Below are 22,187 nucleotides of genomic sequence, written 5' to 3' on the forward strand. Positions count from 1 at the left end.
ATAAAGACCCGTGGAAAGGCAAAATTAGGCGAAATTGCCAAATAAAAAGCAGTTTCGCCGGGGGTAAAGGCCATTAATTTCAGAAGGAAAGAGACAAACCAGACATTTCTAGTTCATATCCAACTCACAGCCCAAGGTCAGAACTGTGTAAAATGCAACACAAAGGAGCCATTCAGGAGTGGGGGAGGCTGACTTGAGAAGAGCGAACGCACAATCCCCGCTTTGAGTCTGCGGTTCCCGTGGAGGGGGCACAGGTCCGTTCGCGCACGTGCGTGTGAGTAGCCACAGGGCAGCGGCGGGACGTGCCTGGACCGGGCATGGGAGTGCTGAACTTACAAAGCTCTGGCGGACCGCTTGGGGACACCCGCCCCGCGGTAAGTTGGCACTGGCGCTGCCTGGAGGTCAGCCACTCATTGTACCCCGGCGGAACTGGGTCCCGCGGGGGCATACGGCTCGCCCACCAGCACGCGTTAGGAGGCGAACACCTGCATCCAGCTAGGTGTTCCGAGCGGAACCCAGGGCTAGGGACCGCTCTGCCACCTTCTTCTCATTCTTCCTGTAAGAACACTCTCTACCTCGGACAAAAAGGATCCACCTGACAGCAAGTGGTATCGTCACACAGCGGTAACAGAAAACTCATGGATACTCTCGAGAATCTGACAAAAGTTGGGGCCTCCTCCCCATAGTAGCACTCAGAAAAGGGCAGGTGAAACTACAAATGGGCGGAGGCACTCACAGGCTTTCTGGGGCCCGTCCATTGATCAGATCCCAGATTAAGAAATTCTGTCCTGATTGGAGCCTAGACAGCCGCGCAAAGAAGCCAGACGGACTTGGGAAGAGAGGCAGGGACGTCCCTCCTCCCTCCAAACACAGCCAGCGTTTCATTTCGGATTGCGGGAGGGGCCTGGCCGAAGGTGGAGGAGAGGTGGAGCGCCTGGCTGGGGCCCTCCCCATTCTCCTGGCCCCCACCCCGGAACGCCTGGCTGAGAAGGGTTCCAAAGCGAGCAGCGAACGCCCAAAGCCTGGGCTGCGGGAAGGTGGCAGCGCTCTGTAGCTTTTCCTTTGCATTTTTCTTTAAATCGTGAGCTCCGGAGCTATGGTTTCGACCGCTGCTTTCCCGTCTCCACCTCCACCTCCCAGTTCGCTGGCTCGCCCTTTCCCCTCCCCCACCCCACCCCCACCCTCACCCCCACCCCCACCCTCACCCCCACCCCCACCCCCCCACCCCCCCACCCCCCACCCCCCACCCCCCACCCCACCCCCACCCCCACCTCCATCCCCACCCCCATCCCCACCCCCATCCCCACCCCCATCCCAGCCGCGTGCCCGGCCCTCCGCCTCCAGCCCCGCCTCCGCCGCCGCGGGGTTTCACCCAAGGCAAAGTGAAATCTGCATAGTGACCGCCCCCTCGAAGATCATTGGTGCATCCCCGCCCATCGCGGCCGGTGATTGGTGAGCTGCCCGAGGTTATTTGCATGTCGGACGCAGCCTGGTACCCAGCTGTGCCGCCGGCCGGCGCCGCGCAGAAGTTTCCCGAGCGCTTTCTCGCCGGCTGGTCCCGGACTCGCGCTGCGCCCTGCGCCCTGCGCCCTTCGCCGCCGCCCTGTTCTCCCGGGAGTCCTTCTCTGTGGAGGACTGACGCTCCGCTTGTGGGAATTAGAGGTAGACAAGGGGGAGTGCCGAGGGGGAGCGGCGAGGATCTTTCCAGTGACAGCTTCGAGTCGGGACGCCAGGAGCGTGGGGCTCCGGCTGGCCACGGATCTCGCCCGCCTTCCCGCGGCCTCCGGGCGGGCAATGCGGCCGCCGAGCCCCGCGGCACAGAGAGGAAAGAGGGTAGCTCGGAGAGCCTAGAGCTTGTTTCTGCCCACTTGGGGAAGAGCGCATGGAGTTGTGAGCGCCCCTCGCTCGGCGACGCCGCCCGCGGCAGGCTCCCCATGGCCGGGACGTACAGCTCGACTCTGAAGACGCTGGAGGACTTGACCTTGGACTCCGGGTATGGGGCCGGGGACTCGTGCCGCTCGCTCAGCCTCTCGTCCTCCAAGTCCAACTCGCAGGCGCTCAACTCTTCGGCGCAGCAGCACCGCGGGGCGGCCTGGTGGTGCTACTCCGGCTCCATGAACAGCCGCCACAACAGCTGGGACACGGTGAACACGGTGCTGCCCGAGGACCCCGAAGTGGCCGACCTCTTCTCGCGCTGCCCGCGGCTCCCGGAGCTGGAGGAGTTCCCCTGGACCGAGGGAGACGTGGCCCGGGTGCTCCGCAAAGGTGCGGGCGGTCGGCGGCTGCCCCAGTTCTCCGCCGAGGCGGTGAGGCGCCTGGCCGGGCTGCTCCGTAGGGCTCTGATCCGCGTGGCCCGCGAGGCGCAGCGCGTGAGCGTGCTGCACGCCAAGTGCACCCGCTTTGAGGTGCAGAGCGCCGTGCGCCTGGTGCACAGCTGGGCTCTGGCGGAGAGCTGCGCGCTGGCAGCCGTCAAGGCGCTGTCCCTGTACAGCATGAGCGCCGGAGACGGGCTGCGCCGGGGCAAGTCCGCGCGCTGCGGCCTCACCTTCTCAGTGGGCCGCTTTTTCCGCTGGATGGTGGACACCCGAATCTCCGTACGCATCCACGAGTACGCGGCCATCTCGCTCACCGCCTGTATGGAGAACCTGGTGGAGGAGATCCGAGCCAGGGTGATGGCCAGCCAGAGCCCTGATGGCGGAGGGGCCGGAGGCGGGGAGGTGTCTGCTGAGGCCCTGGAGATGGTCATCAACAACGACGCCGAGCTCTGGGGCGTCTTGCAGCCCTATGAGCATCTCATCTGCGGCAAGAACGCCAATGGTAAGCGCGCGGGCCTCGGACTGGCAGACTGGGTAGGCAAGAAATCCCGCCCTGGGCTACTGGGGGAGTGAATTTCCTGAGACAAAGCTGGTGGCTGTGCCAGTACTTTGGGAGAAAGCGTTGGGTCTGAGGATAGGGTTCATTAAATGGCACTTGTCAGAGATTGTTCTAAGGGTAACTGACTTTTGGAGGGCAAACTCGTGAATGATCTACATCCTGTGCTGCGTGGCATTGTTACTATCTGCGGGCCGTTCATTGATTGGGTGAGATTGAATCTCTTGACCAAGCCATTCCTGAACCTCTCTTGAAGTGAAACTTACTGCCCCGTGGCTCTTTGCCGTGCTTAACTAGATCTCTAGTTGCTGTCTTTTCCCAACAGCTGGGCAGATTGACTGATTCTGCCCCCTAGTTTTCCCCAGCTCAATAGCAGCAGCCAAAGGGTCCCAGCTTAAAGATCTGAGCCTTGGATAAGTGAGATGGGGGGAGGGGAGTGGGAAGCCCGAGATCTGGCGCTGCGCCTTGTGCTTTGCTGGGCTGAAGGATGCTGTCAGGCGCTAGAGGGGTAGTGGCGCGCTCTTAACTATATGTGCCCAGGAATGATGAAACCTGGGGACCCCCGATTCCCCTTCCCGGAAGGGTACAGGTTGTCTCCTGGGACCTGATTTTCCAAGCTGTCACCAACCAAGTGAGCCATTGCTTAAAACCTTGCATTGTATTAAATGTTCTTTCCTGAAAAGAGTGATGGCCCATCAGGGGGAAGAGATCGAGGGATAGGTAACGGCTTGGGGTCAAGTCTGGGAAAGGAACCATTGGGTGGTTGCACTTCTCTGAAGATGGCATGGATTTAGTGCAAAGGATGGAAGCAAAGCACTTGACCTTTTCCCTGACAATGTTAGGGGGTGTGACATTGCATTCAACTCCAAACTACCTACAATACTTCAGTTTCAGGAATCAGCACCATAAACTGTTCAGAATGGTATTATGGTTAAACAGTCTTACAATCTGATTGGAAGGCCACTTGGGGGGCAGCTTTCACTGGCAAATAAGCAGGCAGTGGTAGAGGTCAGGTGGGGACTGGAAAGGGATAAAAGAAGTCAAAACGTGGTTTAACATAATCATAATAGCTGAAATGTAAAATAACAATGTGTCATCATTGTTCTTAGCACTTTAACTCAAGTACTCCTAGCAAGCCTATTAGGTAGGTACTTACTGTTTAGTATTATGCCCATTTTACAGATAAGGAAACCAAGGTTCCCAGAAGTTATATAATCTGCCCAACATTACATAGATGTTAAATGGCAAAACTGGAATTTGAATCCGGTTTGAATACAGGTAGGCCCCTTTAAGGTTTTAGCCGCTGGTGGAGAAGAAGCAGCTTTGTTTTTCTGGGGGTTTGTTGTTGTTGTTGTTTGTTTTCCTACTTTCCTCTCAGATCTTATGCTTTGTTTTTGATTGGTCCAGTTTTCAAGGAGAACAGTTGACATGTTAGGACCATTTTGAAGATACTCTGTACCAAGCATGGGTTACTTTGACATTATTGGTTTTGTTTTTAAATTCTGACACTGCCAAAGGAGATGCCGGGAATTGAAGAGCATCTGCTTCTTAATTTTCTTCCTCTTAGGTCAGAGCTAAGGTCAGTCCCGAATCTCAGTTGATGATGTCACAGCTGCTTGTTGTGCCTCACCCTCCAGGTTTGTGGCATCAACGCTGGGAACAGCAGCTCCAGGGCAGGAAGTGGAGGGCCAGGGGATTTCCATCCAGTGGTCATAACTGAGGGAAAGAGTTCAGTACTTTTGGCTAAGCGGAGGCCCAAACTGAACTCAAAGAAGTAAAGGCTCGTAGAAAAGACTGAAGACCTAACCCTATAAGCCAAACAAGAATAAGGGTGGAACCGTAGATGCAAAACAAAACAAAAAACATATCTTTCATGCAGAACAGGTGCATTGAGAAGCTTCTCCCAGCTTTTCTAACTGCAAATTGAAGCAAGGAAGACCAACTCCCTGCCCAGGACACCCTGAAGATGCGAAGTGGCCTGAAGCTGCTAGAAAACAGATTCTTTCTGCTAAAGGGCTTCCAATAAAAGAACTATTCCTTATCTAGGGTCAGCATTCCTTGGGATTTCCTTTATAAGTTGGTCTTTTGACCACCGCCTCCACCCACCCCCCGCCTTTTGTTTTTTTAAGATAGAAACAGGGTTTCGCTATGTTGCCCAGGCTGGTTTCAAACTCCTGGGCTCAAGCAGTCCTCCTGCCTCGGCCTCTCAAAATGTTGGGATTACAGGCGCGAGCCACCCCACCCAGCCCCGACCCCAAGTTTTAACCTTCTCCTTGCCCCCTCCCCTTTCCAAACAATCCTCCTTAATCCTTGGTAGTCAAGACAGCAGGATTCTCTGTGGCAGACAACAAAGCTCCCTGGATGCTCAGAGCCAAAGTGTCTCCCTCTGTACATTCTCAGGTCTCCAGGGAACTCTCTTGCAGGCGAGGTGACCATTCACTTCCACTTAGCAACTGGATGCTCATTTTTAATACATGAAAACCGGGGGGTGGCCACATTAAACAATAACCAGGCTGATTTATTAAGTCCCTTTAGACAAAGTAAAATGAATGTTTAGTAGAGGGGCAATGAATTACTTATGCCTGAAAGCTGGTTCAGAGGGAAGCATAAACTGCTTAGGAACAAAATGGAGTGGTCCAAACCTTTGTTATATTAAAATTACCCCAAGGCCAGCAAGGTTACAGTTTACACAGCTGAAGACCAACTGGGGAATGACTGCGTATGGGAGGGAGAGTGCTGGTTAGAATTCTTGTCCTGCTGGTCTTCCCTTTAAATTATATATTTATTGTTGTTATGCCTGCTAATTATACAGCATGGGCACATGCATTTGACTCAGCTATATAGGGCTTTTAAACTTAATGTCTTCCAACCAAGAATTTAAGGGCCCTAATCCATCTATTCCTGTCCATTACTCAGAATGCAGGACAAATATGGTTTTGCTCAGCACAAGATGGGTAATAAAAGTTCTGCAGTGTTTATAAAACATGATCCCAGCTCTGTAGAGCAGCAGGAGTTATATATTGTTGTTCATTTGGTATTGATGTCCCCAATTCCATGGCAATGCCATTAAATGATGATATCTTCATGACTTCCTTACGGGAGGTAGAGAAACCAATTTAATAGAGTAGTATTTATGAACAGGGAGTTTGCAGAAAATAGAAACTTTTTGCGTCCACGTGTCTCCCTCCCTACTCTCCTCTCTCTGCTCTCTCCCTCCCCTCCCCCATCACTCCCCATATGTGAGTTTGATGCTGAGCATCACTACTAGGTTTCTTCTTGGTCATTTTTCTTACTAAGCTTTTGTGAGTGTGGCGTTTTAGAAAATCCTCCTCAATTTCTAGATTCTTGATTAAGTGATAGGATATTGGTGAGAATATCCTTGCTCCAAAGAATTACCCAGGGTGTACAAAAGGATTGCTCTCGCCTAGTGGTAACATGCACAAGATTCACCACGAGGGTTTGAAGCCTACCTTTGCCATTTTTAAAATTTTATTTTGTTATTTGTTTATTTATTTTGAGACAGGGTCTTGCTGTGTCGCCCAGGCTGGAGTGCAGTGGTACAATCATAGTTCACTGCAACCGTGAACTCCTGGGTTCTAAGGGATCCTCCTGCCTCAGCCTCCCAAGTAGCTGGGACTGTAGGCACATGCCACCACACTCAGCTAATTTTTTAAATTTTATTTTTGTAGAGACGGGGTCTTGCTATGTTGCCCAGGCTGGCCTTAAACTCCTGGGCTCAAGCGATTCTCCAGCTTCAGCCTCCCAGAGTGCTGGGATTACAGGCATGACCCATCAGGACTGGCCATACATACCTTTGCCATTCACATGAGTGGCCTGGCGCAATTTTCTTAACCATTCTAACCTTCAATTTTGTCATCTGCATAATGGGAACTAGTAAGAGCATCTAGCTTATATGGTTGGTATGAGAATTAAATGAGACAGTAGATTTAAAGATCTTAGCACATAGTAAATGTTCAATAAATAGTAAATTCATTCAACAATTATTGAGCACTGACCCTGTACCCACCACTGTTAAAAGTGCTGTGGACTAAGTGATGAGCAAGAAGAAAAACCGTCCTCTCATGAAGTTTATAATCCAGTGGAGGAAATGAGAAAACGTGAATAAGTAAGGATTTTCTCTCGGTAGTGAATGTTGTTTAAAATATTTTTTTTTAAAGGGCAGGGTAATGGGATGGTGTGACGGGGCTAATTTAAATGACAGTCAAGGAATGCTTCTCTGAAGGTTTATTAGTAATCGCCAGTAACATCAATACTGCTAAGGACCTTTAGGCCAAAAATAGTGACTGAGGACTTTTCTGAATGATTCAGTTATTCACCAGCTGAGAGAAGTCTCAACATCTCACTTAGCGCTGATAAAGAAAAGGGCTGCGTGTAGAGCAGGGATAAAACCTCTTTGGGTTGTAGGATTTATTTAGCGATGAGATTTAGGATGAATTTCTACTGAGAGAATCAGCTGAAGCAGCAAGAGTTGATTGGGCTTCTTAGGTGTTGTTTAATCACTTTCCACACCTGCGTAGTCTGAAGGATGAAGGCAGCTTCCCATCTCTTTAACCATTTTCTTAAAGCCAAGAGAGTTGGTAAAACTGAAACAGAGCAAGCTTTGGAAACGAAATTTTTTTTTTCTTGCATGCCTGAGAAGGGCAACCCTGGCCTTAAGTAGTAAGAGGAACAAGGTAGAGTTGTTCCACTTGCTCCTTCTGAAAGCTCTACCTGACTCCCCGAACTGGAAGAGTCACCCCTTTGTGATGTTTCCTTAGCACCCAGGGCATATTCTTAAATCATTTCCTGCTTATGTGTGTCTCTCCCATCCAACTGTGGACTCGTAGGCATTGTTGTCTTCCCTGTACCTCTCACAGTGTCTACAATACGTGCTCTATAAATGCTAGGCAAAGGATAGATCCTACCATACAGGTTTAAAGTTTGTACTTGAATTCCTTTGACACATCAGAAGAACCGTCCCCCATTTCTACCAAGGCAGAAAATTTCCAAGTTGTTCTTAATGCACAGAGTCAGCATTTTGGGGCTACCTTCAACCTTTGGGTACTCTGATTTCTAGCAGGGTTCCCAAGTCTGGCTTTGATGTGCAAGATGTGAGCTGGGGGAGTTTTCAGGTTAGGAGAATGTCTTCAGTGTATGATACCCAAAGAGGAAGGGCTTCACAACAGACGTCTAGTAGAGCAGGCTTCAGATAAGTCAACAGGATTGAGTTGAAAGCTTCTTTAAGAATGGAAATACCGGCCCGGCGTGGTGGCTCATGCCTGTAATCCCAGCACTTTGGGAGGCCGAGGCGGGCGGATCACGAGGTCAGGAGATCAAGACCACAGTGAAACCCCGTCTCTACTAAAAATACCAAAAATTAGCCGGGCGTGGTGGCGACGCCTGTAGTCCCAGCTACTCGGGAGGCTGAGGCAGGAGAATGGTGTGAACTCGGGAGGCGGAGCTTGCAGTGAGCAGAGATCCGGCCACTGCACTCCAGCCTGGGCGACAAAGCGAGACTCCGTCTCTAAAAATAAAAATAAAAAAAATAAGAATGGAAATACCAATCGCCCCCTTGCCAACAGAGCTGCCCCAGAGGACACTTTATGTTGATGACTGTTACTCGGAAGAGTTTACATCTGTGTCCCACTCCGTCTGCCTCCGGTCTGAGGATTGAACCAAGGTAATCAATTGCCAAGACATTCCTGGGTTGGCATCCCAAGAATGGGAAGTTCTGAAACAAACCAGAGACACTTTGTTGCACATCCTCAGCTTTGTCCTTATCCCACCTCACCACCAGTATTCATCCTTTGTCCAACAGGACAGTGGGTAGATGCTTCGCCTCTATTTCTACTCTTCTGCAGCTGTAGTAGTAGGTCTGACTTTTCTGCAACACCTCACGCTTATTCTCGTCTGTGAGCTTTCTAGGTCCCCATAAGAATCCTGTGAATGTGTGTCCTTTCACTGAGAGGTCTCCGTGAGTCCAGAATTCACAGCTCAATAATAACTAAGCTCAATAATGACTAAGTCCCATTTTGCTCAAGCCCCAAGTCTGTGCTTTTCCTATAAAGAATTACAGAATCCAAGGTAGCAAATACAGGTCAGTACTTGGCTCCCTTCAAATGGCAGCTGGGTCAAACTCGTAGCAAGAACAACACTTGTTATAGGTCTTGTTTGTTAATGGCCTGTGATGTCCAGACACTTTACATTTGTTAGGCCAGTGAGTGTTCATGACCACAGTGAAAGAGCAGGCACTGACACCCAGGGGTGTATCTTCCTCCAAAGGATGCTGTTACTCTGTTTAAATGCTGCTTGCTGGCTCTCCCCACCCTAAAGGTGCCATTGATTTTACAGAGCCGTTATTGCTGCTCCTGGGGGTGGAAGAAGGGGGCACACAGAGCTCTGCTGCCCAGGGAGAGCCTTTATAAGTGTCACCTGCTGGTGACCAATAAGCTCAGCTGAATAGAGAAGCTGCAGAGTCCACTGCGATGCTCTTCTAAAGGAGGGGTGAGTCAGCTCAGCAAAGGTGAATACATGAAGGAGGGAAGGCACCAAGAGGGATTTGAGTCTAAGTCACTGGTCTCTGGGAGCTTGGTGCACCTGTCCCGGAGTTGGCAGAAGAGCCTTTACGAAGCGGGCTTTGATTTCCTCCGAGTCCCCCATGGTGTCCAGCTGCTGACTCCATCTCAGTGTTTAAAGCACAGGGAGAGAATGAGTCAGCGATGTAGCAAAGTGCTGAAGGGCCCAGGCTTTGGTGTCTGAATTGAGTCCCAAATTGATTTGCCTCTTACTGACCTAGGCCTTCAAGCAAGTCACACTAAGTTTCTATTTCCTCTACCGTAAAATGAGAGGCTTATACACATGCGGTTGTGCCTTGTGCATACTCAGTGCCCTAGGATGTGAGAGATGCAGCCAGGCTTGCTGGTGAGAGCCAGCACGGGGTGGAGCTGCCTGGCTGTAATTCCTCATAACCTCACTTGGGAGCTGTGTGACCCTGGGCAACTTGTTTCACTTCCGTGCCTTAGTTTCTTCCTGGATCACAGGGCACTATTGACATTTTGGACTGGATCATGTTTTGTCATGGGGCTCTCTTGGGCGTTGTAGGATGCTTCATAGCCACCACCAGTTGAGGCCATCAAAAATGTCTCCAGACTTTTCCAGATGTTCCCTGGGGAGCAAATTCACCCTTGCTGTGAAACACCACTCTATAAGATAGGACTGAAAATAGTACCCAACTCATAGGATGGTTGTGAGGATTTCATAGTAGTCTCTGTGAGGAACTTTGTGTTATACCTGACACATAAAATATTCTAATTGTTTTTAACAAACTTGTGTTGGATGCAGTAATTGTGTTCATTTTTGCCAAAGTCTCTAGTGCAAGGAGGGTCATGACCCAGATCTCAGGGAGATGGGTATTACTCACAAGGCTTTCCTTGGTGGCTAACAGTTTGTTTGTGGAGGTAGGAGGAAGTTATGGAATCTGGAAAAAGCACCCTTGCACCTTGCTCAGTTGCAGCTCAATGGCCCCCAACAACAAGTGGTCTGGCAGTGGGCAAAGAGATCAGATCTCTCCCTCTGAGCTCAGGCCCACCTCTGCCAGAATGACAGCGACAGTGCACATTCAAAGCTCCAGGCCCCCAGAGAGAAATTCTGCTGTGGATAGTGGACCCTGCTTGTGGCAGCCGCCAAATCCTCAGCCACAGATCATAGCAGGTGTTTTCTGTTTTGCTAGCCTGTCATGTAAACACACTTTGTGGTCTTCTTGCTTGTTTTAAAAAAGGCTTAAGTGGTTTTGCAGCTTTGGTTGTATACTTGGAGCTGCATGCAGGATTGGGAGGAGCGACATAAGGAACACAGCCCAAGTACTCCCGAGGAATGCCACGCCAGCATTATTAATCAGCTGCTCACTGAGTGCCAGCTACATCCGAGGCAATGGAGACAGATTAGTAGGGGACAAGAATCTTGCCTGTTCAGAGTTTAGAAGCATTCAGAATCTAGTAGGGAAAGCAAAGCATATGTACAGATAGTTACAAAGAAGTTTGTAATCACTGCCTTCAAACAAAGAGGGGAGCAATGGCAATAGACTCCACTGTCTAGTCTACATTGCTGGTTCCCCATCGTGGGTGCTTTTCAGGAGCTGTTTCATTTAATCCTCCCAGCCCCTCTGGAAGGTAGATATAACTTCTGTCCCATAGCTGGGGACCTTAAAGGTTCTGGTGATTAGAAAGCTTAAAGGGAAGAGATGACTCCTGGCTGGCTGCGTGGAAGGAAGTCAGGGTTTCTTTGTGGAGGATGTGGCAGGTGTGCCAGTGATTTGGGCAGGTAGAGCTGCAACTGCGGAGGCGGAAAGGGATGCAGAGCCTCCAGAGGCTTCCAGGCAGAGGGAACAGTGTGAGCAAAGACCTGGAAGCCAACGCGTATGTGTTGGAGAACAGCAAGTTCTCCTGTTTGGGTGGAAGGTTCAGATACATGACAAGCAGGAACAGTGGAGATAACACAGGAAAAAGGAAAGCTTTCCCACATCTTTTATCCAGATGTTAAGAAGCCTGCCAGAGTACAGGACGAGAGTTTTCCAAAACTTATTTTCATAATTCAGAAATTGAGTGTGTCTTCTCCCTAGCTCATCTTAACCATGGCCTCAGACCTCCAATTACTCCTCTTGGTGATTGAAAGCTTGACCTCAAAAATGCACCCGTCTGCTGTCCTAGCAGTAAAAGCATTAAAAGAAGACCTTAACCGAGCAAACTTGGGTTGAGAGAGGATGAAGAACAAGGCTTTTATCAACCCTTCTTTTCTTGTTGAATTTGGCTCTGACTTTGCATTTCTTCCATGGCCCTGAACGTAGCATTTCAGTCCAAAGCAATCCCAGTACAGAATGAAGGTCAAGACTGGCAAACGTGTTAAATGAGGCCATTGGATTGACTCTTGCCAAAGCAGGATTCTTAATTGTGGAAGGAGAGAGCAGCATAAAACAGGGTGAGAGAAGATGGTCCCAGAACTTTTTTTTGTTTTTTGCTTTTAAGTCTGACTGATATTTACAATATTCAACTTCCAGTTTAGGGTTTATTATTTTGGACAATGAAAGCTCAATTCTCAGAGATGCTGACATTTTAATTCTTAGTTAATGTGTTTCCAGAGCATTGATAATAAAGATTTCAAGCATATTAAGTGCTTAATATTGTGGAACCACCTTATAGCTAATTGTCATCTGAATTGGAGTCCCTAAGGTGCAGCTGAATTCTGCTGACAATAATAAAATGTGATAGGTCATCAATGGCTTAGCTAATAACTCAGGTGTTGGTCTTTTTTGTGACTCCAGTGTCATGAAGGGAAGGAATTTTCTTGTCACTTGACAAAGAGAAACGTCATGAACATATTGCAAAAATACATACATAGTCATTTGTAGTGACTTGAGGCCCATAGTTCTCTTTCTTTACTTTTTTTTTTTTTTTTTTGACACGAAGTCTCACTCTGTCAGCCAGGTTGGAGTGCAGTGGTGTGATCTCAGCTCACTGCAGCCTCCACCTCCCAGGTTCAAGCAATTCTCCTGCCTCAGCCTCTCAATTAGCTGAGATTATAGGCAGGTGCCACCACACCTGGCTAATTTTCAAATTTTCAGTACAGACAGCGTTTTACTATGTTGGCCAGGCTGGTCTCGAACTCCTGACCTCAAGTGATCTGCCCGCCTTGGCCTCCCAAAGTGCTGGGATTACAGGTGTGGCCACTGTGCCTGGCCCATGGTTTGCTTTCTAAAAGTAAGCTGAGGAGAGTCAGGCCCATGATGGAAAAATTAAATAGGAAAACTAAACTTGGAAGTCTGGACATATAAGGTTAGAGTTGACAAGACATTAAACTGGACCTCAAAGAGTTTGAAATGGGCCTCTCAGTGCATGAAAACCCTCCCTACAGTTGAAGCCAAGCTTTTCTTGAAACTTTTACAACTTTTTTTAGTCTGTACCTTTAAAAATATGAAAATTAGTATTTGCTATGAGGAGAGCTATTAATAAACACAAGCCTGAGGCTCACATACCAAGCGGGTGTACATGCACAAGCATCCGGAACAATCCAGTGCAGAGATGTGAGGATTTGGATCCAGAAAATCCTGGGGTAGAGCTTGCCCTGTCTGTGACCTGGCGTGAATCCTTCCATCTCTTGGATCTGTTTCCTTATCTGTGGTGTGGAGAGGTGGGACTCAATTCCCCAAGGGCCTTTCTGTCTCCGATAATGTTTCTAGATCCCACATGGACACTGTACAGTCATTTTCCTAATGTCGAGCCCTAGAATTAGTATCCTTGGGAAAGAAACAGCCCAGGATGGTGCTGGACGAGCTCTCCGAAGACCTGGCTTGGTAATAGGGCTGGACACTGTCTTTTTTAATATTAAGATTAACTGCGATTACTGTACTTGGGGGTTTTCCTGTGCCCCTTTCCCCAGAAAAATGAGTGCTACATGCTTTTGACCGACCTCATGCTTCAGTGCTTGACAGCTGCGTCCAGGCCCTGGCAGGCCGGCACTGTGGTGAGATCCAGCTCCGAGGTGACTTCATACAGCCTGTGCTTGAAGCCCGCCTACCCAGACTTGGGTATTTATAGCAGGGGAGCAGCTAGAAAAAAAAAAAATTAAATATGCTACACCCTTCTTTATACGATGTGGGACAGAGACAGGCATTGTGAGGAATTTCGAAGGCAGAGCTGTATAATCCAGCAGGATATTTTTAAATGCTGTTTGTTGCCGTTGGCAGGGCCGGTGTTTCAAAGAGGAGGGAAAAAGAGTAACTGAGGATGACAGGCTGCCAGGAATGCTGAAGGCCGAGACATGGAGCTCCATGCTCCGAGGTACACAGGCTCTGAACCCTGATCTACTTCACAGTCACATAGCTTGAACGGGGCTTGGGCAGGTCAGTATGAGAGGCTAGGGAAATGGGGTGGCTTGCCTGTCTCTCTTCCCCAACCAGCCCATCCACCCTTCAGATCCCAAGTTGAAAATCGATGAAACCTTCTGGACAGGCAGAATATACGGCAAAAAAAAAAAAAAAAAAAAAAAGAGTTGCTTTTGTGAAAGCCAGGGACCTGGTTTTTTCTTCTTCAACCCATCTCGGCAGCCGAGTAATTAAAGTCATACATGGGGACACAATTTGGAAGCAAGTTGCTTGCAGCTGTTCTTCTGGACTTAATCAGCTTGAGTACCAGCTGGGCAGGCCAGGACTATGCTGGGACCCAATTCAGTAGCAGGTGAGAAGGCCTTAGGGTTAGGGCTGCCTCTGAGAAGGCATCGCAACGTCCCCCACCTGTCCAATGGGTGCTTGTAAAGTATCCTAACTAGTGTTTTCTACCACCACAAACACTGTTCTTTGAGGAGACAAATGATGTTGGAGGGGGTGGGGAGTCTGAGGACTGGGTAGGGGAGAGGCCGGGAGTTCTGTTTGGGGTACATCCATTTGTTCATCCAACAAATATTTATTGAGGACTGTGTACTGAGCACTGTTCCAGGAGCTGGTGATGCAACAAATAAATAAAAGGGGCCTGAAGGAGGGCAGGGTGCAGTCCCTGTGGATAACGAGGCAGAGCGAGGGGAATCACATGAGGCCAGCCTGGCTGGAGAAGACAGCTCCAGGCAGAGGGAATAGCAAACGTTCCTGGTGGGTTCGAGGAGCACCAAGGAGAAGCTCCTTGCATGTGGCTGGGGTGAGTGTAGCAGGAGATGTGGTTGGGAGAGGAAATGGTGGGGTGGTTAGTGGGGTAGACCATTGGGTAATCATTCATTGACTTTTAGCTCTGAGTAAGCTGAAAGGCATTGGAGGGACTCAAGCGCAGAGTGACTTGATCTGATTTGTATTTCCGCAAGGTCACTCTCTCTATTGTGTTGGAAATTGACTTTAGTATCAAGTGTGGAAGCAGCAGGACCAGCCACTGGCATTTGCCAACAGCTTGGATGTGTGAGGTATGAGAGCGGAATCAAGGGTGACACCAAGTTGCTATGGTCTGAGCAACTGGAAGGAGAGAGTGACCATTGACTGAAGTGGGGAAAGCGATGTATGGAAGAAGCAGGACTGCAGCAAAGATCCCAGTGTGGTTTTAGTTGTCTGTCTCAAGTCACATACAGATATCAAATAGGTTGGGCTGGGCACAGTGACTCACACCTGTAATCCTAGCCCCTTGGGAGGCCGAGGCAGGTGGATGGCTTGAGTCCAGGAGTTCGAGATCAGACCAGGCAACACAGTCAAGCCTTTGTTTCTACAAAAAAATACAAAAACTAGCTAGGTATGATGGCACACATCTGTGATCCCGGCTACTTGGGAGGCTGAGGTGAGAGGATTGCTTAAGCCCAGGAGGCAGAGGCTGCAGTAAGCCAGTATCACACCACTGCACTCCAGCCTGGGCAACAGAGTGAGACCCTGTCTCCGAAAAAAAAATAGGAAGTTGGCTGGGAGACAGGCCACCTTGAAGTTCATTAGTCATATGATGGATTGAAACATCGCCCTTCTTTGCCCTTCCAGAGGGTGGGCTCATTATAGCAGGGCTGCAGAGAGATTCAGACAATAGAGATTTAATTTTCAGTCTTACAATCTTTGGCTGATGGCCATAAGAGCCCCTAAATTTTGCTTTCCAGCTTTTTTATAGGCAGCCAGCAGCCTTTAATAAAGATCATCAACTCTGTTGTTTCCTGTCATTAAAATGGGGCCTGTTTAATTAGTCCTATTGTTCTGTGGATCATTGTGACTTTGCGTCTGTGTCCTTCAATGCTGGGAAAGCAAGACTCCATTTTTTTCAGGCAGCTTTGGATTCCTGGAGGTCAAGTCTGGGTCTAAAATTTGGCCAGAAAAAGAACGCTCTTAGGTGATTTGAGAAGGCATGGGGCCTGGAGTGGTGTCTGAATGGTTTGGGAGTGTCCAAGTGCCTGTTGGATGCTTTGACCTCTGCTTCTCAGCAGGGGCAGGGTGCACAGGGGGTCTAAGAGATGGGGTCTGAAGGAGTTGTCACTGTCTGATTGCCAGCTAGATAGCTGGTGTCTCTGCCCTCAGTTTTCCTCTTCTGTTAAATGGGGTTGCCATAGTTTCTAGCTCATAAGGTTGTTGTTTCAGTGATTTTCAATCCTAGATTCACATTAGTATTACTTGGATAGCTTAAAAATAAAAGTGTCTGCCAGGTGTGGTGGCTCAAGCCTGTAATCCCAACACTTTGGGAGGCCAAAGCAGGCAGATCACCTGAGGTCAGTAGTTCGCAACCAGCTTGGCCAACATGGTGAAACCCATCTCTACTAAAAATACGAAAATGAGGCAGGTGTGGTGGCAGGCACCTGTAATCCCAGCTACTTGGGAGGCTGAGACAGGAGAACTACTTGACCCTGGGAGGCGGAGGTTGCAGTGAGCGCAGATCACACCACTGTACTCCAGCCTGAGCAATAGAGCAAGACTCCGTCTCAAAAGAAAAAAAGTGAGTGTATGTGTGTCTGTCTGTCTTAAGGCCCTACCTCCAGATATTCTGAAATAAATGGTCTGGCATGAGGCCCAGACCATGTGGGTAGCATTCCTGGGAGAGCCTGGTATGTAGTGAGGATGCAGACATTAACTATTATTAGTGGTAAAAGATCCTTGTTCTGGAGTATGTCTTTTTGCCCCACCTAGGATGGTGACTTTCCTTTACTTCACAGCCACAGCGGCTTTGGCTCACTCATCTGGAGGGATCACCAAAGAACACTCCAGAGAAGCTTGAATTGTTAGGTTTACATGAAAAAGGCATGGCTAGATCTAAAATGGGAGCAACATATTAGCCCAGAGTGGTGGCGCACACCTGTAATCCCAGCTACTCGGGAGGCTGAGGCAGCAGGATCACTTGAACCCAGGATGCAGAGGTTGCAGTGAGCTAAGATCGCACTACTGCCCTCCAGCCTGGGCGACAGAGTGAGACTCCATCTCAAAAAATGAATGAATGAATAAATAAATGAAATGGGAGTGACACCATATGGTATTATTTACCGCACTGGCAAATGAAGTGAATACTGTGATTCCCATCTTTAAGAGGAGGAAACAAAGTCACAGAGAGGTTCGGTAGCTTGCTCACGGTCATGCAGGTGATAAGTGGTGGAGACTGTAATCAAATCCAGGCAGCTTTACCCCTGATTCTCTACTCTTCAACCTTGCATGTTCCCTCCCCAGCCAGAGAAGCCAAGAGACTGAATTCTCAACTCTGATACCCAGCACAGACCTACCCTGGGTCAAACTTTTACAAAGCACCAGGCCCCGGCCCGTGTGCTTCACATGTATTATGTCATGTGATTCTTACCATCATATATACTCTTATTCCCATTTTGCTGCTGACAAAACCGAGGCTCAGAGAAGTTCAGGTGACATAGCTAGTCAGTGACACAGCCGGGCTCTTTGAGCTCTGAAGTCCTCATTTGCCCTGTGGCCTCCTGACCTCAGGAGTGGCCTGGGTGGGGACAAAGCACATGCAGTGATTTCCTGAGCAAAGAAATGAATGGGTTGGCCCAAGAGGACAAGAGGAACTGAAGCGAGGCCAAAGCACCCCTCGCTGCGTCTCAACAACCAAGCTACCGGGGGGCTGAAAATAGTAACATCGCCCAGTGGGGTGGCCAGCCAGCTGGGCCTGAGACCTGTGGGGTAGGTATTTGTTTCTCTGCGTGTTTAAAGATAATACCCTATGAAGCACATTGCTTCTCTTCTGTTAGTGTGAATGAAATTGCCTCTGAAATGTTGTGTGTGTTGGTTGCTTAAAATAGCTCAAGAGGAAGAATGTTTGGAAGCTGTTAGCTCCTTGAGTCTATTTCCTTGATTTATGATACCTTGGAGAGTGTAGGACCTCTTCTTGTTTACCCTTCTGGCTTTTCCTTTCTACCATGTTTGAGTGTCCTTGTGTCATCATAAGCCAAAGGCATTTGTCACCAGAAAATGTAGCGACCTTTCCTAAGTAATTTAATGGGGGACGCTTTACACGTTTAATCTTTTTCCTTTAAAAGGGGGGAAAATGGGGAGAGGTCATTTGTTTTGGAAATGGCCATTTCTCTCTTCCAGCTGAAAACGTTCCAAGATCAGAGCAATGGCATTTACTTGGGAGTAAGAAAAATTTATTTTATTTTTCCTTTCACACTGAGGCCTGGCCTGGGAAGTCATGAGTTTTTGTAGAACTTTCATCTTGTGGTGCTCAGGAGACCTGACAAGCTGTGAGTGAGAGGAGCCACAGAGCTGCTCTGTTCAATATGGCGGCCACTTGCCACATGTGTATATTTAAATGTATTAAAATTCAATAAGGTTAAAAAAAAAATCATTTCCTCAGTCATGCAAGTCACATTTCTTGTGCTCCCTCGTCATAAGTGGCGAGTGGCTACCATATTGGACAATGCAGATATAGAACATTTCCATCATCGCAGACAGTTCTGTGCAACAACACAGCCATTAGAGTGGGTCAGCGGTGGGTCACTTGGGGCCAGCTTTCTGGGTTTTCACAGGTCTAAAAATTTTAACCATTCCCCAGCTTCTCAGAAGCCCTCTGTTTGCAGAAACAAGAAGATTCATGGAAGCGGAGATTAAGGCCATTGATTCTTGTGGCTCTAACCTCTGGACCTTTGACACAAGGTTGGGTTTTATGATTTCCAAGCTGCACGGCCTCGGGCAAGTCACTTAGCCCCTCTCAAGTTGTTTCCTTGTCAGCGAAATGGTGTTTTTAAAAATACCTCCCAGGGATGATGTGACTATTTAAACAAAATAATGTATATAAAACAGTTAGCATAAGGCTTAACACATAGTAAGAACTTAGATGTGTTACAATGTTTTACCTGCATTTTCTTCTTCGAGCCACACAGTATCCTGCAGAGGTAGATGCAGTTGCTGATTTCAAGATGATGGAAGGGGCTTTGAGGAGTGCCATTACTGCTATCACTGCCACCGTACTGTTGCTTGGTTCTGCTTTTTTCCTAGGCTTGGGTTCTGTGTTTTTCCTCTAAGGCTCATCTTTTCTACTGAGCTTGTTGATTGGCTTCTTGTCATAAATCAGAGGATGTTTGTTTGTTTGAACTAGGAGCTCTTCTGAGCCTTCATTCAGGGACTGTTTCTTCCACCATGGGAGGTGAGCTCTCTTCGGAGGTGTTTGCCTAAAGCTGGCCTATTGGTATCTACTTGGAAAGCTGCCACCAGGAAAGCTACTGCCGGAATCTGAGGCTCCTTGAAACTTGAGGTTAAAGTTTTTAGTGCTTCACATGCCCTGTGGTCCTTTGGCATCCTTTGCCATGAGGACTGAGTCTAACAGAGCCTTCAGTGAAATCTTAGCCAAGGGTGGCTTTGGGAGGAGTATCTTTGAGAAGAGTAGGACCAAGAGAGGCCTCTCTTGAGCTGGAGAAAGGATCCTTCTGAAAAGATATTTGGTCACACCTGGGTCCTGGGTTCGCACCTTGACTCCACCACTCACTTGGCTAGATCATGTAGCTAATTATTTAACTTTGCAATATCTCAATTTTCTCATCTGCAAAATAGAGATTATACTAAAACTACCTGGCAGCCTGGTTGTGCGAATTAAATGGGATGATGCTAAGTAAAGCATTCAGCCCAGCACATGGCAGGTAGCAGCCACCAGCTATGAGCTACTGTTGCCGTCTTCATCATTGTTGCTTCCCAGCAATGGCATTTGGTACATTTTTTTTATGTGTTGTTCGCGTTTTCTCCTTGAGAATGTATTATCTGTCTAGTCAGAAAAAGCGACCGAGAAGGGGTTTAGTGTGTAAAGTGAGTGTCTAAGTTAAACTTGCATATTATGGACTCTATGTGGTCTTTTTATTCTTCCTTCTTCCCTTCCTTTTTTTTTTTTTTTTTTTGGAGGATAGTGGGGCTAAAAATTATGACTGTGCAGTTGTCATAAAGCATGACTGTGCAGTTGTCATTTTGGTACCCCACATGGTGACCAGCCTGCCGCCTTCCTGCTGGTTCCAGCTGTATAACAAGCACTACCCAGTCAAACAGTATAATCAGAGCTGGATTATTTCTATAGGATTAATTTGTGGTGTGAAGTGCTCATGTATTTATGCAATTGCCACTCATTTGCCGGCATCCAAAATGTGCTAAATCTGCCACTAGTGATGAAATCCAAATAACTTGGAACCATATGTAGGGAATCCAGTAATTTTCATCACCATTGTTACAAGAGAGGAGTTTAAAGTGGGGGAATCCAAATGGCACCAAAAAATGATGATATCCCTACTTTCCAGGGATGGTTCTACTCAGAGAGGCACCAATCTCAAAGAGAAAACAGGAAGGACATGAGGCCAGGATATTGCATGACTGTGTTGCCATTGGTGTAACTGGGTCCTCACTGAGGGGCCCCCCTCCCCATGAACCACACCATCATCTTTTGTGAGACTTCTCTGGCACTGACAGATCACTCATAGTTAATGGGTAACTCGGACTCTTCTTGCCAAATAGTTGCTTTGTTTGTCATCTGTGCTGTGGTCGCCTTCATTGTCCCCACAGCCCTTCAGGACTCAGAAGGATGTGCTGTGGGGTGGGGTGTGGCAACCTGTAGCATAAGCCCACATACTTCTTCCCCTTTCCCTTAAGTCACTCATTGCCAGAGCTGGCTGGTTGCAGAAACATCTTGAAGCACTTTAAAAATTGATTCTGGACTGGGTGCAGTGGCTCATACCTGTAATCCTAGCACTTTGGGAGGCCTAGGTGGGAGGATCACTTGTGGTCAGGTGTTCGAGACCAGCCTGGTCAACATGATGAGAAATGATGTTTTAAAAAATACCTCCCAGGGATGATGTGACTATTTAAACAAAATAGCAAAATGTATATAAAACAGTTCACATAAGGCTTGACACATAGTAAGAACTTAGATGTGTTACAATGTTTTACCTGCATTTTCTCCTTTGAACCACACAGTAGCCTGCAGAGGTAGATACTGTTGCTGATTTCAAGATGATGGAGGGGGCTTTAGGGAGTGCTATTGCTACCCTCACTGCCACTGTTCCTGCTGTTGATATTCCTAGGCTATGGTTCTGCTTTTTTCCTCCAAGGCTGATGAGACCCTGTCTCTCTATAAAAGTAATAGTAATAAATAAGTTTTTAAGATAAGATTCATATTCTGGAACCCACTCTGAATCTATTAAGTGAAAACCTATAAAAGTGGGGCTAAGACATCTGTTTTTTTGTTTTGTTTTGAGAGGGAGTCTCCCTCTGTCACCCAGGCTGGAGTACAGTGGCACGATCTCAGCTCACTGCAAGCCCTGCCCCTGTTCCAGCGATTCTTCCACCTCAGCCTCCCAAGAAGCTGGGACTACCCCCACGCCCAGCTAGTTGGTTTTTTTTTTTTTTTTTTTTTTTTTTTTTTTTTTTTTTTGTATTTTTAGTGGAGGTGGGGTTTCACCATGTTGGCCATGCTGGTCTCAAACTCCTGACCTCAAGTGATCCACCCGCCTCGGCCTCCCAAAGTGCCAGGGTTACAGGCGTGAGCCACCGTTCCTGGCCAGAACACCTGTTGTTGTTGTTTTTTGAGAAGTAGTCTCACTCTGTCGCCCAGACTGGAGTGCAGTGGTGCAATCTCAGCTCACTGCAACTTCCACCTCCTGAGTTCAAGCAATTCTCCTGCTTCAGCCTCCTGAGTAGCTGGGATTACAGGCGTGCGCCACCACATCCAGCTAATTTTTGTACTTTTAGTGGAGACGGGGTTTTGCCATGTTGGCCAGGCTGGTCTTGAACTCCTGACCTCAGATGATCCACCCTCCTCAGCCTCCCAAAGAGCTGGGATCACAGGGGTGAGCCACCATGCCTGGCCAACATTTGTATTTTTAAAGCAGCTCTTGTGGCAATTCCAGATAAACGGGCAGGTTTGTGAATTCCATCTACATCACTGGGAGGTGGGTTTTATTCTGCGCTCCCCTCAGAGTATATATGGGGCAAAGGACCCTCTTGACGATGTACAGTATGGGAAAGGCCGGGCAGAGAGCAGGCTGATTTTTAAGGATCTTCTCTATGGGTGGTAAGGTGGAGATCATGGTTAGGGTGATTTGAATAGGGGGAGGTGGGGAGAGGTGTTAGAAAAGATGACCAATGTTTATTGGATGCTCTGTCATTTAATCTTTCCAACCAAATATGATGAGTTGGTGGTGATAAAAATACAGGTTGATATTTGCCAAATGCCTACTATGAGGTGACCAGGACACTAGTGATTTGTATGCAGTATCTTGTGGAATCCTCACTACAGCCTATGAGCTGTAGGTCACATTATTTATCCTCATTTTACAAATGAGGAAACCGAGGCCTTGAGATAGTTGAAATGTCTTGCTCGAGGTCGCACATACACAGCAAGTAGCAG

General features: G+C 48.2%; 1 protein-coding gene and 1 pseudogene across 1 annotated transcript in view; both read left to right on the forward strand.

Moving 5' to 3' along the window:
• The first annotated feature begins 1,522 nt into the window (after positions 1-1,522).
• LOC105471544 (ankyrin repeat and BTB domain containing 2) overlaps positions 1,523-22,187 on the forward strand; it is a 211,884-nt gene continuing 191,219 nt past the window's right edge. The window contains exon 1 of the mRNA XM_011724059.2: positions 1,523-2,817. Coding sequence (XP_011722361.1) covers positions 1,935-2,817 — 883 coding nt within the window. The 5' untranslated portion in view covers positions 1,523-1,934. The remainder of the gene's footprint in view (positions 2,818-22,187) is intronic.
• LOC105471708 (cobalamin trafficking protein CblD pseudogene) overlaps positions 13,136-22,187 on the forward strand; it is a 42,356-nt pseudogene continuing 33,304 nt past the window's right edge.

This window comes from Macaca nemestrina, chromosome 12 (assembly GCF_043159975.1).
Source record: "Macaca nemestrina isolate mMacNem1 chromosome 12, mMacNem.hap1, whole genome shotgun sequence".
Lineage (NCBI taxonomy): Eukaryota > Metazoa > Chordata > Mammalia > Primates > Cercopithecidae > Macaca > Macaca nemestrina.